Source organism: Camelus dromedarius, chromosome 17, assembly GCF_036321535.1.
Source record: "Camelus dromedarius isolate mCamDro1 chromosome 17, mCamDro1.pat, whole genome shotgun sequence".
Lineage (NCBI taxonomy): Eukaryota > Metazoa > Chordata > Mammalia > Artiodactyla > Camelidae > Camelus > Camelus dromedarius.
The window spans coordinates 333,657-349,997 of record NC_087452.1 but is presented as its reverse complement, the minus strand read 5'-3'; the positions used below and the strand labels follow the sequence as shown (position 1 = coordinate 349,997).

Here is a 16,341-nt window from a genome sequence, read left to right as displayed (position 1 = left end):
CCTGGGGTGTGGCTTCTGGTTGGGAGCTAACTCAGCAAACAGGTCACTTCACAGGCTGCTTGGGTAACAGGGTACTGGTGACTAAGACCATGGCCCCTGGCTGTCCACAGCCCGTCCCTCCTCACCCTGGTGACAGTCCAGGTTTTCAGGGCCCCCACAGCGGGGCAAGGCTTCACAGGGAGCCCCCTGGCAGAGGCAGCCCCTTCCCAGGCCCACGGGGGTTGACTGCCACTGACCCACGCTAGCCCACAGACGCAGTGCAGGGGGAGCTCAGAGGGGTAGGCTCCTGACGCTCGGGACTTGGGGCCTGGCCTGGGGAGGGACGGCGTCACTCGCAGGCAAGGGAAACGGCATAAGTGAACCTCAGGGGTGGATGGGGCCGAGCTGCCTGTTCTGGCCAGTCCAGCCCCCACCGGCCAGCACAGCCCCGAGACCCGCGTTCCAGGCCCTCGCCACAGAGCGCGGGGGACCGCAGCTGGGGTTTGGCCTCATCCCTGTGAGGCTGTCCTTCCTCCGTTGTGTTCTGATCTCTGTTTTTCAAAACCTGAAGCGTGCCCTGCCCTGTTCTTCCCAAAGTTCTGGCATTTTGATTTATCATCCACAGACACTGAGAGGACGTCATCTATTCATCCATCACTGAGGGGACATTTCCTCCCAACGGACTCCCATGACCAGCTGTCTCTACAGAACGTGCGCACACACACGCACACACACCCCAGGGTGGGAGGCAGGCACGGCACGGGGCTTGGCTCAACTGGTTTGGCCCTGGCAGAGCGAAACGATACATTTCCCCCCAGCATCACTGTTGCCCCTGGAGCCAGAATTCAGGACCCCCGTGGGGTGCCCGCTCCCCGTACCACTCCCCACTTGGCCTGTGACACCTGCAGGCCGCCGTGAAGGTGACCCAGGCTCAAGATCAGACAGCCTCATGCCTCCTGAACAAACGGCAAAATGAGGCAGAAACTCCAAAATGTCAGAAAGTAACAAAACACTTTATTTCAAAACCATGAGCTCCCCAGGTCTTACAAAACCTGCCACCGTTACTGCACCCTGGGCGCGGGACAGCCTAGCCTCTGACCAGACTGAGACCAAGGGTGGGGCCAGAACAGGGCCCACAGCTGCTCCCGGCTCAGGACGCCCAGGTGGAAGGCGGAAGGGAGGGCTCCTCTCCTTGGCCAGGGCTGTCCTTACCAGGGAGGTGAGGCGGGGAGGGCCCTGGGATAGGACACGGGCTGCGCAGAGCCAGGGTACTTAATCCTGCACCGCGGACAGGTTCCGGGACAGAGTTGACAAAAAACAGGCTCTCACGACCTAAAAAACTCTTACTCAGTCCTCACCCCCACCCAGAGGTCCTGGGGAGGCACCTGCCCGCCGGAGCGCTTCCAGGAAGCAAGCATCAGGCGCCAGGCAGGCAGGTGCCCGGCGCCCCGAGGCGGCTGCGCCCAGACCCGCCAGGGTCGAGCCGAGTGAGCGGCCCCGGGCTAGCGCAGCCGCAGGTAGGAGGGGGCCGAGTAGTTGAAGAGCAGGAAGTCCATCCTGTAGAGGCCGAAGAGGCGCCGCTGGTAGAAGGGGCTGATGTCGCGGAAGAGGCGCGCGGCCCGGTCGCGGGTGGCGGCCGCCCGGGCCCGGGGCGGCGGCTCGGGGAAGCGCAGGCCGGGCGCGCCCACCAGGCCCAGCACGAAGGCCGCGTCCTCCGCCAGCGTCTCGAACTTGCCCACCACGTCGTAGCGCAGGCGGCACGGGTGGCAGAGCGCGTGCGCGCGCTCCCAGTGCTCGTTGAAGGGCCCGGCGCGGCGCGTGCGCGGGTCCAGCAGGTAGGCCAGGAACTCGGCGAAGCGCACGTCGTGGCCGCGGGTCAGCGCGTCAGGGCCTGGGCGCGGCCGCAGGCGCCTCACGATGCTCGTGCCGAAGCGGCGCTGGAAGGCCGCGCTGTAGGGCCGCTCCAGCTTGTTGCGGTAGGCGGACGCCAGGCGCTCGAAGGGCTCACGCACGAAGAGGAAGGCCAGGTAGGCCCGCAGGCGCCGGTTGACCTCGGCCGGGCTGAAGTCGGCCAGCGAGGGCAGGCGGCCCGGCGCGTGCGCCTCGTGCGCGGGGATGGCGCGCGGGTCGGGGGGTGCGCGGCCGCTCAGCGCCAGCAGCACACGCTTCCAGTTGGTGCAGGCCACCTTGGGCACGTAGCAGTAGAGCAGGCCGTGCGCGTCGTCCACCAGCACGTGCCGCAGGTCCTCGGGCTGCAGCAGGCGTTGCCGGCGCGTGTGGCGGCTGCAGGTGCGGTGCAGCAGGTCGCGCCGCTGCCGGTGCACCTCGGCCAGGGCGGAGCGCGGGCCCTGTGGCGACAGGAGCCGGGTCAGGGCTGTGCTGGGGCGGCGCGCCCCGGGGGCCTGGGCGTGTGTTGGGGGGGGATCTACCCTTCCCCGGGAGCGTGGGAGGGTGTGACTCATCCCGTGCTGGGCGCTCAGGGCCCCAGGGAGCCTGAGATCCAGGGTGCGATGTCAGAGTCAGCCTGGTAAAGAAATGTGACGCCAGAGGGCTACCCGCGGTCGCGAATGGAGTGTCTGTTCACTGTTGACCAAAAGCAGGGAGGGGTATAAAGGCAGTAGCTGTAATTGCGTTTGAATAGGGGTGAAGATGCTGCCTCTCTCAGGCTAGCAGCATGTTTTTTGTTCAGTAATACAGCGAGGTGAGTCGGTATTTAAGAGTTGACAGGTACCCTTTGAGTCTTGATTTCTTTTCTACCCCCACAAATTCCACCCTCAGTGCTTGGGCAGGAAGCTTGCCCTATGGGAACCTGGCCCACCTCTGTGAAATGACATCCAGGGTGTACCCGGCCCTCAAGGGTCCTCGCTGGGTGCCAGGACCTTGCTGTGTGGTTTACAGCTCTGTGCGTGAGGAGAGTGCCCCGCCCAGCACCTCCCAGCCAGCATCAGCCACGCAGGGACTCAAGCTGCTGCCCCCAGGCTCTCCCCTCTTTCTTCAGGTCCTTTCTGCCCTAAATAGGGTCCCGGCTTCCAAGACTAACCCTCCCCTCCCCACCCTTCCCCCTTAGTGATCTAAGCACTCTTAGCTCCTCAGAAAGTAAGCATATGACCCGGCAATTCCACTCCCAGGTGTTTACCCAGGAAAACTAAAAGCGAGCATCGCACAAGAACTTGTACGTAGATGTTCACGGCAGCATTACTCACAGTGGCGAAAAAGTGCAAAGAGCCCACATGTCCACCAGCTGATGGACGGACCATGGTATGTGGTCCTCCGTACGGTGGGTGTTACTCAGCCATGAAGAAGAGTGATGTTCCGACTGCTGGACTGATGGACTTTGCAAACATGCCGCTAGGTGAACTTGGCCAGGCACGGAAGGCCACACGTTGTACGATTCTGCTTGTGTGCTATGTCCAGAACAGGTCCACAGAGACAGGAAGTAGATCGCAGTTGTCAGGGCCGGGGAGAGGGGGACTGGGGAGTGGATGCTGGTGCGTGCTGCGTTCCTTCTAGGAGTGATGGAAATGTTCTGAAACCAGATGATCGTGATGGTTGTGCAGCCTTGTAAATATGCCGAGAACCACCGTATCACACACTTGAAGAGTGACCTGTAAGGTGTGTAGTTAATCTCACTTAAGAAACAAGACTTCAGGGTGTTTCCATGTCAGAGGAGGCCAGAGCGGCCTCTGGAATGGTGGGCCCACCAGGGCACATCTTGGGGGGTGGGAAGCATCCACGTGCAGGCGCGTGAGGGCTTCTGATGCCTTCAGACATATCCGCAGATGTGCAGATCCTTGCAGTGAAGACACTGAAGTGTACAGCAGGATTTGACATGCCGCACATGGGGTTGAAGAGGGCGGGGCAGGAAATAAAAATGTTTCAAGGGGGATGAGTTGTAGGAAGTCCCTCAGATCTATACCGAAATAGTCACAGAATCAACAAGGCTGGGATTTGCTTCAGAATAATCCCAGATGGGCACGGGGGACAGGGGTCTGATGAGACGAGACTGGACGGAAGTTGATCACCGTTCAGCCCGGGTGGGGATGCAAGGGCTCATTGTGCTGTCTTCTCTGCCTCTGTGTAGGTTGGAATTTTCCAAAATGAAAAGGTGAAATACAGAAACGGCTGTAGATGAGGTGTGTTCAGCACTGCACACACGCCCGGACTGCGTCTGGGAGGCGCTGGGCCAGGGCGGGAGGGAGGGAGAAAAGGAGGGGCAGGTCCTCTCGGGGCGCCGAATGTCCGACCTCATGCTCCTGACTTTTCCCGGATCTCACCATGGGGGTGACTGCCAGGTTCAGCCGTGGCTGTGGGGTGCTGAGGGCGCTCAGAGGGTCCTGTTCCCATCCTCGGAGGCACTGACTCACATGATTGGCCTCAGAAGCCAGGCTCGGCCTGGGTGCTAGGAGCAAGCTGTGTCCAGGGGCCCCACAGCCAAGGTCTGCTTTCGGCGTCCAAACAAAGCAACGTGTTTCTTGTGGCAGAGAATGTTGGCCATCCACCTGTCAGTCACCCCCTCCTGGCCAGCAGAACACTGTTGTGTTAGCCTCAGGGAAGGACCAGTCACAGCAGCCTCAAACACCTTCACTAAAGTGATGAGTCCAGGTTGGGTATGTGGCCTGGTTCTGACCAAGCCAATGTTAGGGGAAGTCTGCTGGATGGCTCCAGGAAAGACTCTCCTTCAGGACAAAAAATAAAGGCTCCTGAAGGGAAAACAAAAAACAAAAAAAACCTCCCTACCTGCTTCCTTTCTCCGTGGGATGCTGTCCCATGTGGAGATGTCTGGAGCCCTGGCAGTAACCTTGCAGCCATGAGGCAACAGGTCTCTGACAGAAGTCAACATCCAGAGGGTGATGGAGAGCAGCATGTGTCTTCTGTACCTCGGGGCTGCTAGTCTCTGAGCATTGAGAAGTGAGCAGTGACTGTCCTGATGGCTTCAATTGGCCTGTTAGCTTTTCTGTTGCTTGCAGCCCCATGAATACCAAGACACTCAATGCTATTTCCATTTTACAGATGAGGAAACTGAGGCTCAGAGGAAATGCATTGCCCGCAGCTCTCAAGTAGGGAAGCTGGAACTCCAAACTGTGTCCAGGGGCCCCACAGCCAAGGTCTTGGGACTCAGAAGCCAGGGCTGTGCCTGCCAGTCTGGGGACGAATCCTACAGCCACAGCCCTCATCCCCGCCAGCCTGGCCGGACCCAGCTGCCTGACCCTTAGCCTGGCTCGAGTTCTTTTAGCTCTGTGACTTTCTCAGGGCCCTTGGCCCCCCGTGCCTGCCTCCTCATCTGTAAACAGGGTAACGATGCCCCACCTTACAGTGCTGCCGTGAGGCCTGCACACGCTGGCAGAACCCGAGAGCCTGGTGCATGGTCAGCACTTGGGGTCAGATTGTTCTGTTCTGTGTGAGGGCAGGGCCCAGCCGATCTGCTCACCGCCAATCCATCTGTCCTGAGCCCAGCCTGAACACAGTAGGTGCCCAATGATGCTGTCTGCATGGGTCCCCGGATGTGCCTGTTTGGGTGTGTGAGCTGGGCTTGGGGCTCTCAGTGGCACAGCCATGTGCGTTGGGGGCATGTGTGGCCCTCGCAGGCCCATGTGGGGCCAGCCAGTGGGCCGTGTGCCTGTGAACAGCCCACGACCAGGGACGCCCGACCTGTTTCTCGTTGCAGCAGCACTAAAACGCGTGGTGGGGGGACCTCATTTTTGCCTCTGGCTATGATCAGCACATAGTCCACTAACAAGTCCACCACACGTGGAACTGCTGGTGCAAGCGTGGCCTCAGTCTGGTGGCGGGCAGATGGGCGGCTGGAGACCCCGAGACCGCCCGCCCCCGCCTCCTCTCCCGAGACGGAGCCTGGTGGTGGTGGCAGCCCACCGCAGCAGGTCTGCATGGGGCTCTGTGGTTCCGGGTCAGGAGGCAGAGGAGGTGCCCTGGATGGGAAGGGTGGGTCTGCCTACCTGGTCCAGGTCGTGGAGCCTTTGCAGCGGACTCCTGCTCTTGCCTCCAGGCCTGCCAGCGCCCGCAGCCCCGCCTTCAAGCCCTGGGGGCAGAGGGAGGAGGGTCGCTGGTGCTCCAGGCAGGCTGGCCACGGCCTGGGGGCCCGGCCTGCTCCCCCGGGCACGTCTGGCCCACCCCTGGGGCTCAGCTCCCCTCCGTGTCCTGCCTGCCTCTGGGGGCTGGTGGCGTGCAGGGGCATGACAAGTCCCTCCTGCCCCCGAGTATTGCCTTCCGAGTTTGGAGGGTGCCAGGCAAGAGGGGACGAGAGGGGATGGGGAAACCACAGCCCCTGGGAACGCCCAGACCACCAGCCTCACCCACCTCTGTCTGTCTTCCTCCCCGCCCCTCCCCCACCAGCCCACGTTCATGGAGCCCTGCAGTCGCCAGGCTGGCTGGTATCAGCATCCCCAGATCCTGGCAGCCTTGGAGGGGACACGGCCAAGCTGCAGGTGTCTGGGGGCAGCTCAGGTGACCAGTCGGGTGGCCCCCACTGGTGCGTACATCAGCACTTGGTAAAGGCAGGCTTTGCTGCCCCCAGGCTGGAGGTCTCCGTGGGCAGGGGCGCTGTCTTCTTGTCTCATTGCTGTGCATTCCTCAGTCTTCCTAAAACTACCAGAAACTCGGCTTCCTGAGCTTATTCTTCTACTCAAAATGTGTTTCTAAGGAATACCCTCAAACATACTCAATTAATGTGAACATAGTCTTAGTAACATAGTCAGTATAAGGGTAGGTTCATGACCTTGTGCTTCTCAATCGTGTTCTTCTTAACTATGATTATACTTAATAAACTAATAAAATAAAATGCAGTCTTTTAAAATATCACCAAAATTGGAAAATCTCTGGTTAGACTGACCAAGAAAAAAAGAATGAAGACTCAAATTACTAAAAATGGAGGTAAAAGAGGAGATGTTAGTACTGGACCTTACAGAATATAAGAAAGGGCTATAAGCATGTGATATGCACAGCTGTACGACAGCACATTTAACCTATATGAAATGGACACATTTCTAGAAAGACACAGATTCCTGAAATCTCAGCAGACATATAACAAGTAATGAGATGCAATTAGTGATTTAAAAAAAATTCCCACAAAGAAAAGCCCAGGGTCAGATGGCTTCACTGGTGACTGTTACTAAATATTTAAGGAAAAATTAACACCAATCTCTTCCAAACTCTTCAAAAAACAAACCAACCAACAAAAAGAAAGGAACACTTCTCAGTTCATTATATGAGCCCAGTATTACCCTGACACCAAAATCAAATAAAGACTGTCCCAAGGAAGGAAAGCTATATACCAATGTCTCTTACGATTATAGATGCGAAATCCTCTACAAAATACCGATGCTGTGAGTCCATCAGCATATAAAAACGGTTGTACACCATGGCCGAGTGAGACTCATTCCAGAAAGGCAAGGTTGGCTCAACATGCAAATATCAACCAGGGCAATACACCGTATTAATAGGATAAAGAAAAAGCCGTGTGATCATCAGTACGTGCAGGAAAAACTGCACAAAATCCAGTACCTTTCATGGTGAGAAACTAAAACTGGGAGTTGATTAAGGCCATCTGGGAAGAACCCATGGCTAACACACATAATGGCGTACAAATGAATGAAGACCTGCCGCCTGCCACCACATGGGTGACCTTGTAACATGGTACTGGGTGAAAAAAGCCAGTCACAAGAGCCTGGGTAGTGTTTGGCTCCACCCACACGAAGTGTCCAGAGCAGACAATTCCATAGAGACAGACAGCGCATGAGTGGTCCCAGGGCTCCGGGGGGCACTGCTGATGTGACGTTCTGGAATTACGTAGTGGTGACATCGCACGGCTTTTACTGTGCTAAAAACCACTGAATCGTACCCTCTGAAAAGTGAATTTTATGGAATGAGAGTATTCTCTCAGTAAAAATAAAGAAAAATATTGATCAAAAAATAATATATCCAAGAACATTTTATGTACATTTAGTTTACAAATGTAAATATATTCAATGCGTATCAGTAAGTTGTTGAATTCGTAAGCGTGTGGAACATTCATAAGAAGAATGGCTTCAGGAATTCAAGATTATATGAGAAAATAGTATATTCATAAGAAGATTGAATTTTTCCAGGATCCTTGGCTTTCAACACAATGAAGAGTCTTTAAAGTGCTGCCAAGATTCAAGAGTTTTCCTTAAGACAAGTTTTTGGCAAACAAATAGACTTGGAAAATTTGATGAACTGATCTGTTGGCAACCTGACCACAGGCGGTGTTGTCAAATGCTCGCGTGCATGGGCTGTTGCAGCATAGAGAGCTGGGCCCCCACACTGAGGTTCCGGCTCAGCAGGTCTGGAGCGGGCCCAGGAACCTGCATTTCTGACCGTCCAGCAATGTTCTGCTGGTCCGGGACACACACAACTGCTGCAAGCAAAGCCTGGTGGAGGCTGTTTGAGGAATGAATAACTGATGACCAGCCTGGCCTCCAGAGCCCTCCGTGTGCACCTGACAGCCACGGTCCAGGCCGCCTCAGGGCCCTCCCACTCCAGTGTCCCCAGAACAAGGTCTGGGCTCTCCTGTGACCAAGGCACGTGGAGGAGTGAGGCCCTCAGGGCGAGCCTGTGTCATGGGGTCATCATGGTCCCAAGACGTGAACCTCTGTCTCCTGGCAGCTGGACACATCCCAGGAAAGTCACCTGGCATCAGATGAGCTGACAGAGAAGGCAGTGCGATTGGCTGGCCCCTCAGGGTATGGGGAGGCCCTAGGGGTGGGGCCCAGGTGCAGTGGCCCTGGGAGCCCCGGGCACTACCCTCACACAGCTCTGTGCACGGCCCTGGGAGGAGGGGTCCACCGTGCCACCCTGCAGGGAGGGGATGAGCTCCCCTAGGGGACACAGCTGGGGACTGAGGAAGGGCTGGTACCCACTGGGGTGGTGGGGGTGGAGGGTGAGCAAAGCCAGGCCGTCTCTGCCCTGGGCCCAGCACCCAGCTTTCTGGAAGCACCAGGCCTTGTGTGGGCCTGTTTCCTGGCCAGACCACAGCCTGCAGGACACTGGGTCCCCCACCAGACCCCAGGAGCCAGTGGGTGGAGGGCCAGAGGCCCAGAATAGCTGAGGCCAGTGATTACAGGGCTGGCCACCCTGCCCAGTGCCACCCCGGCCACCGCGCAGAGCAGAATCCGTGGTCCCACAGGGTGGGCAGGCTGGCTGGGCAGGGGGTCAGATGGGTCTAGCAGGGTCTGAGGGGAATGCCTTGGACTCCCTGGGTCCAGCCCTCAACCCCGCACAGCTGGAGGCCACGGCTCTGAGGGTAGGGGTTGCCCCCAACTCACCCCCCAACTAGCCATGCGGAGGCAGCCTGCAACCTCCACTCCCACTGCCCAGGCCCCTCTTGCCTGCGTCCTCTGCACCCCCCAGCCCCTCCACTGGCTCCAGGTCCCAGGCCCCCCTACCAAAGGCACCACGGAGCAGACAGGCCAGGAGAGCCAGGCAGGCGGGCCTGATCTCGTGGCCAGGGAGGGGCTTGGGCCAGCCCAGAGCAGCCACAGGCAAAACCGCAGGCGGGTTCTGCTTAGAAAAGGAAACAAAAATAGCAAGAGGTTAGAGAGAGAGAAGGACAGAGCCCAGGGAGTGGCGGGAGGAAGGTGGGGGTGCTGAGGGGAGCCCAGACAGATAGACAGACAGAACTACACACAAGGGCAGGGACTGGAACCGGGAGGAGAAACAGACACGCAGGGAAACAGCTGGGCATGTGAAATAGCTCACAGCAAACCTGTAGGGCGTGGAGGGGAGGGAAGCAGTGGGGGTGAGCTGCCCACAAGTGGGGAGAGCCCAGGGCCCATGCCCACGGGGTCCCAGCCCAGGGGGCCTGCATGAGGACCAACCCAACACCCCAGCACCCACTGCACGTGGGCTGGAAGAGCCTGGGCTGCACGGGTCTCAGTGGGGAGGCGGGGAGCCGGCCAGGAAGTACTCGGTGCAGCCAGGCCCACAGACTCAGGCCAGGGAGCACCGTGCCCATGCTTTGCTCACTGACAACGCTGACTCCTGGGGGTAGAAACTGTTGTTACTCCCATTTGACAGATGGGGAAACTGAGGCTCAAGGAGGCGGCCTCACAGCAGGTGAGGGCCAGAAACAGGTTTGCCCCCAGGCCCTGGTGTGCGTGAGTGTGTCCTTAACTCCGCTGTGCCCCTAAGCCCCGCTCTGCCCTGCACACGACCCTGCCCGTCGTTGGCACCCAGGCTGCTGGGTGACGCACCGCGCAGGGAAGCCGAGAGCAGAGAAGCCCAGCTGGTGGTCCAGGCACACCTGCCCCCAAGGACCGCTGGGGGAGCCCTGTGTGGGGCCCTATCCAGGAGGCAGAGGTCACAACATGGTCTCTGGTTAATGAGTTCCAGCCAGGCGCATGTCGCAAGACCGCACGGCAGGAGCAGTGCTGCCTGGCCCGTTCAGTCCCCAGGATGACCTGTGGGCCCCGGGTCAGGGATGTCCCCTCTGGTGATCGAGCAGAGCAGTCCCACCTTTTCTTCTTCTCTTTTTTGAGAGAAGTAGAGATCTCTCCACCTGTGTTTAAAATTCAGAGTCTGTTCACGATCCCCACGACCCACTGGAATGGGGCCCTGACTGGGCAGCAGTGTCCACCCCGCCCAGGACCATCACAGGAGTCTCCTCACCAGCTTCCTGGCGACCTTAAACCCACGTGGCTCACCACAGGCTAACAGCAATCTCAGTTCCTTCCAGGGCCCCTCCTGGCTCGCCCCCTCTTCCCTGCTCCCTCACGCAGCTCCAGCCACACTGGCCTCCCCGAGTGGGTGAACACGTGGGTGCCTGCACCTCGGGGCCTTTGCACTGACTCCGTCTGCCTGGGACGCTCCTCATTGTCCAGCTCTCAACTCAAACGTCCCTCCAGAAAGAGGGCCTCTCCAGTGAAGGGTCTCCACTCATGGCCCTTGTTACTGCTGGCGTCATCTGGTGTGTGTGTGGGCCGACATCTGGCTGTCCCTCTGGAAGGTCAGCTCTGTAAGGAGGGGGCTGTCTTCTTTTCTTACAACCCCTGTGCCTCACCTCCTATGAACATTTAGTTAAGGACTGATGGCCCTTCCTGGCCGTAGGGAGAGCACCCCAATTCCTCGCAGGCCGTTCAAGGCCGCTTATGCCGGGGCCCAACCTATAGCACCTTGCCAGCCCCCACGTGGCTACTCCCTCTCATGAGCCCTGAGCTCCGCCCACACACACCCCTCAGCCCCCTTCACTCCTTCACACTCCTCTGTGCCACTCCCTGTGCCTGTGATTCCCTTTCCTCCTTTCCCACCTGGTAGACTCCTAGGCAGCCTTCAAAGCCCAACCCCAGTACCCCTGACCTGTAGAGCAGAAGGCACAAGGGGTTTAAATCCTAGCACCCACACTCCTAGCGGGGTGGCCTTGAGCGAGCCACTTCCTTCTACTGACCCGAGAGCCTTCTTCCATCATGTGGCCTTTACTCTCTGGAGGCCAAGGAGGAGCCGCAGAGCTGGGCGCCCTCTGATGCGCAGGAGAGCGGTGGCAGCAAGCTGCGTCTCTTGCCTGGGCTTCCAGAGCCACCTCCCTCCGTATGGCAGCACATCCGATTTCCCTGCAGGAGCAAACCTACTTGCTCCCTTCATGTACTTCTGCTAGGTGCCCCCTTCCCACAGCTGCTGGGCAGACATGTGGCCAGGCCTGGCTAATCAGAGCCTCACGTCCCTTTCTGCCACAGCAGTTGGCTCAGAGGCAAGCACCACGTGACCAGCCCATCCTTGGGGCCCTGGCTGGAGCCATGGGTAAAGGACCCACCCTCTGGCTGGGGAGCTGGGAGTATCAGAGAAAAGCTAGACCTAGAGCTAGAGATGTGGTTTGAGCCCCTGGGTCCATCCATGCCTGAGGGCAGCTCATTTGGGTCTGAGTTGGGCTGTCCTTACTGAGAATGCCCTCTGGGGGCTCCCTGTCTCTGATCCTTCCCCCGCTAGGAGTCCCTGGGCCAGGACTGGGAAGGAGTCAGGGGCCCAGTCAGTCCCTGGGGCCCCACTGGGCAGAGCTGTGAAGGTCCCAGTTAGCACACATCACCCTTGGACCTTAGACAGGAAGCGGGGCCCTAAGGGAAGGGGTGTGTCCTGGAGGAAGAGGAGGCCAGCAGTCCAGCCCAGAAGGGGGAGGTGGGCCCCCTGGCAACAAACCCCCTACCCAACTTCCCTCCTCACGCTCCCTTCCTTCCCCCCTCACGCTCCCTTCCTTGCTCCCACCCTAGGGTCCCCTGGAAGTGGACAGAGGCCCAGCCTGGCTCTGAGAGAAACACCCCTGATTTCCAATAGCAGGAAAGGTGCTCAGCCCTGTGAACCGGGAAGGGGTTGGAGGTCAGAACGGGGTGGGGGTGGGGTAGCTCCAGCACCCAGCAAGGCCCCTGCGGACCAGCAGGGGTGGGGACCCAAGGTAGCAATGTCATGGCTCTCCCTGGGTGTGCCTCTGGCAGCAGAAGGTGCACCCTGGAGATCTAGGCTTTTCATGTTAAAACAGCAGCTCTGGGAGGGCAGTCTATCAGCACGCTCTGTCCCAGCCCAGACAGACGCTGGAATGAGCAGGCGCCAGCGAACACGTGGTGAAGGGCATCACACAGACGCGGCCACTCCACCAGGCAAGCTGCCGGGGACGCCAAGCGTGGGAGGGCACGGGGATGGCGGGGTGCTGAGGGCAGCAGTGCCCAGGGCAGCTGTCCTGCCTTCCCTGGCATCCTCCTCGACCCCAGGACCCTGCGTGCTAGTTAGCTTTGGTCTGAGGGGCACCAGGTGGGCCACTCCAGACTTCCCACTAGAAGAGGGGCAGCGGAGCCCCAACCTGGAATGGCAGCCTTTCAGGGGTCTTCTGCCCACCTCAGGACCACTTCTGCTTTGGTGACCCGCCTGCCTGGACGAGGAGGCTCCCAGCCATCCTGGGCCCGGAGCCCTATTCCCAGGCCAGAGGCTGTAGAGCCACACTGTCCGCCCCCTTCCAACTAGGGCCATGCTGCCAAGGGCCCTACTGGGGCATTTCCAGAGGCCTTGGTCGGAGGGGCCACGCTTCCTGCCCAGCTGTCTCCCCACCATCTACTCTGCCTGCAGGGCTGCCGTGCACAGCCTCCCTGGCCCTGGAGGTCTGGACCTCCAGCGCAGCGCTTGGCAGGAGAAGAGCCTGCAGGGTAGGTTGGCTTGTCCGAGGTCACCCTCCCAGCTCTGGTGGCCAGCAGCAGTCCATGGAGAAAGGTCTGAGGGTCCAGAACGAATAGAAGAGAGCTCTGGGAGGCAGAGAGACAGCTCGTCCCTGTCTGGGGCAGTGGAAAGAGGGCTCAAGAAGGGTCCGCCACACCAGACACAGGAAGGCCAGCCTGCTGGGTGAGAGGATCACGGCCAAGGGTATTGGTGTCACAGGTGTAGCTCAGGTGGGGTACGGCCTGGGTAGAGGCTAAGCAGGTGACCGGGAGTCACCCTTCTGCTCCTGCAGAAGAGGGAGGAGGTCAGAAGGACTGAAGCACAGATGATGGCACCTTGGTTTGTTCCCCATCTTGCAAACCTGCTGGGGGAGGGGGTGGCAGGAGGGAGCGTCCAGGCAGGGAAGACACGGAGACACCCACCTCTCACGCGGTCCCTGAACCTGCCCACTCCTTTGCAGACACTTCCGGCGCCCGCCTCACACACCGAGTCCAGACGCTCTGGGTTCGCTCTCTCCCCACACCGGGGGCTGAACCCTGGGAGCTGGGAACCACCGTGCCCTGCAGTGCCCAGGTCCTGGTCAAAATTTGTCTTTGAAAGGTTGGGTGGACAGAGTGTCATGACCACAAACACTAGGACCACAGCCCACACTGGGCTGGGGGACCCTCTGCTCAGCTAACCCCTGCCATGAGCCAGGAGCACCACCCCTGATGGCCAGCCAGCTCTCGAATGGGCAGAGCATGGACAGCCTGATCTGGGCCCCCTCCCATGGGCCTGGGGAGATGTCCAGGTCTGGGCGGCTGTGTCCAGACATAGTGGGGACAGTGGGAGCGGCAGGGTGACGGCGCAGAGCCTCCGAAGCCCGGCTCACCTGGCCCCTGGCCCAAGGAAGGAAGCCCCTTGCCCCAGGATAGAGGGGGCACCTCGCCACCCCGGCTCCATGAAGAGGCTGGGGACTGCTCCCATCAACTCCACCTCCCAGAGCCCTGTCAGGAAATCCTGAGCAGCCCATTTACAGGTGGGGTCCTGTGGCCCCGAGAGGGCAGGGAGGGCACCCAGCAGGTAAGGCTGTGGAATGACCCTTATCCACCAGCTCAGACCCAGCCAGGTGGGGCAGGGCTGCCTCGCCAACAGCCTCCACAGCCTCGTCTCTGGGGCCGCCCGGACCCTGGGAAATGGCTACTTTTTCCTGGACCCTGTCTGCCAGGCCACAAGGGGGCGTGCTCCAGGGATTGTCAAAGAGCCCCCAGGGGGTGGGGAGAGATGCAGACCCCGCAGCGCACACACACTCTCACACACACACAGCCACACACACACTAACACCGGGAAATGGCAAACAGAGCTAGAGGTCTGAACAGGCCTCGGACCGGGCTCCTCAGCCCCTCCGGTGGGTGAGGTCTCAGCCTTGCGCGGCGGGCATGACCGGCGGCCTCAGTTTCTCCCCCAGACCGTGAGGTGGGGGCTCAGGACCGCAGTCTTTTCCAGGGTGAACCTTGCTAGGAGCAGGCGCTCCAGGGCGCAGCGCCCGTGCGCGGAGGGGCCGCCCCCGGGGTCGGAGCGTCCAGTTTTCCCACCCGCGCGCCGGCCGCGGACCCGGGGGGCTCCCGGGCGCTAGGGGGAGTGGGGTGACGGCGCGGCCAATGAGGCTGCCTTCCAGGGCGGGCGGAGCGCCCTCCGCCACTCACCACTCACCCGGTCCCCGGGCACAGGCTTCTGGAGAATCATCCCCTCTCACGTCTCCGGGCCTCGGGAGATCAACACTCGGGGGGCGGGGGGGGGGGGCGCGGCAAGACCCTCGCGGGGAGCCGGGACACTGGCGGGGCGGCTGGAGCCTTTCTGAGCTCACCCCCCTGTCCCCAGCCCGGGAGGAGCCCGCAGAGCCCCCAGCCCGTCGGGTGTCCGGCTGCCCGTGGGCGGCCCCGGGACCGGCGGTCACTCACCGGGGCGCAGGGCGCTCAGCAGCAGGAGCGCGGCGACCAGGCACGCGGCCGCGAGTGCGCGCCGCCTCCAGCAGCGCCTCCCCATGCTTGCCCGGTGCGCAGCAGTCCGCGGGGTCTGTCAGGGCTGCAGGGCGGGTCCAGACTGGGAGCCGGACCCGGGACCCGCCTCCGGGCCCGCCCCCCGAGCCCAGGCCCGCCCACGGGCTAGTCTCCGACCTGGACCCGACCCGGGACCGCACCTACACCCACCTTCGCGCGGCTCGGGGGTGCGAGGGCTCTGCTCGCGGGGGGCGGGGGCGAGTTGGCCGACTGTTGGAGTCAGGCAGGTGTGCGAGCGCCGGTCGGCGGCCTCGCTCGTCCAGTCAGCAAGCCTCCCCCGACCCGATCCAGCGGGGCAGCCAGCCTGGCGGCGGTCCAGGGCGCTAAGGTTGGAGGCTGGGTGGAGGAAGCGGCTCTGCCCCCTTTCGCTCGCCCAGGGGCGCCATCCTCTACCGGAGACCGAGAAGCCTTGTCACGGTGGCGGGTGGGCGGGTCCGGGGAGCACTATGCCCCCTTGTCTCTTGGCTACCTTACCTGCAGGGGTCCAGGGGCTGGCTTAGGGCAGCGGCCGCCTGTACATGACTCCCCCGGACCCTCCCGCCCTCAGAATCAGGCCCAAAGCTGCCCATTCCTTCCCCCAGGCCCATCCTGTAGCCTTGTTTTCCACGGGGGTCTCCAGGTCCTGCCTGGATCCCAGCTACTGCAGGTCCCGGCCAGACTCCAGAAGGTGGGGGGGGGGTCTCAGTTCATGCCCCCCAGAGCACCCAAGGGGACAGCTGGTGGTGTGCACGTGTGTGTGTGTGCGCGCGCGCTTGAGCCAGTACTGAATATGTCGGAAAGTGTGTGTTTTTTAATTGCAATTGAAGAATCTGGTGATTTCAGCCCTTCTGGTGCCACCTACCCACTGTGAGATCAGGAAGGTTGCCCAACCTCTGTGCCCCAGTTCTCTGTGTAATGGGAGGGACACACCTCATCGCGCTGTGGGAACTAAATGAGACACGGGAGATGTTTGGAACAGCGTCTGGTGCTGAGTGAGTGCCATCTGAGAACTTGAGGTTGGTGATTATTTTTTACAGTTACTGCCTGTTTCTGGCAAGTGACTCTGCTTTCTGTTAAGGCAGTTATACAAAAATTCCTTCCCATTACATTTATTTAAGTTTTAAAGGTCTATTTAAAGAAGAACTTTAGGTAAATAAAATTAAAGCTATGGCTCCAAATG

At 60.2% G+C, this 16,341-nt stretch overlaps 1 protein-coding gene across 1 annotated transcript; it reads right to left on the bottom strand.

The window, feature by feature from the left end:
* Positions 1 to 973: 973 nt before the first annotated feature.
* Positions 974 to 14,868, bottom strand: CHST13 (carbohydrate sulfotransferase 13). Its single transcript, XM_064496830.1, has 4 exons — positions 14,836 to 14,868; positions 14,593 to 14,754; positions 5,934 to 6,152; positions 974 to 2,327 (listed from the first exon to the last, which is right to left on the bottom strand). The coding sequence occupies exons 1-4, from the start codon at positions 14,866 to 14,868 to the stop codon at positions 1,482 to 1,484; spliced, it is 1,260 nt and encodes a 419-aa protein (XP_064352900.1). The 3' UTR covers positions 974 to 1,481.
* Positions 14,869 to 16,341: the final 1,473 nt, after the last annotated feature.

Coding starts and splice junctions, on each gene's coding strand:
- CHST13 (XM_064496830.1), bottom strand. CDS start 14,868: ATGATTCTCCAGAAGCCTGTGCCCGGGGACCGG. Junction 14,755..14,835: donor AGCCTGTGCCCGGGGACCGG/GTGAGTGGTGAG, acceptor CACTCCCCCTAG/CGCCCGGGAGCCCCCCGGGT. Junction 2,328..5,933: donor GGCTCCACGACCTGGACCAG/GTAGGCAGACCC, acceptor CTGTCGCCACAG/GGCCCGCGCTCCGCCCTGGC.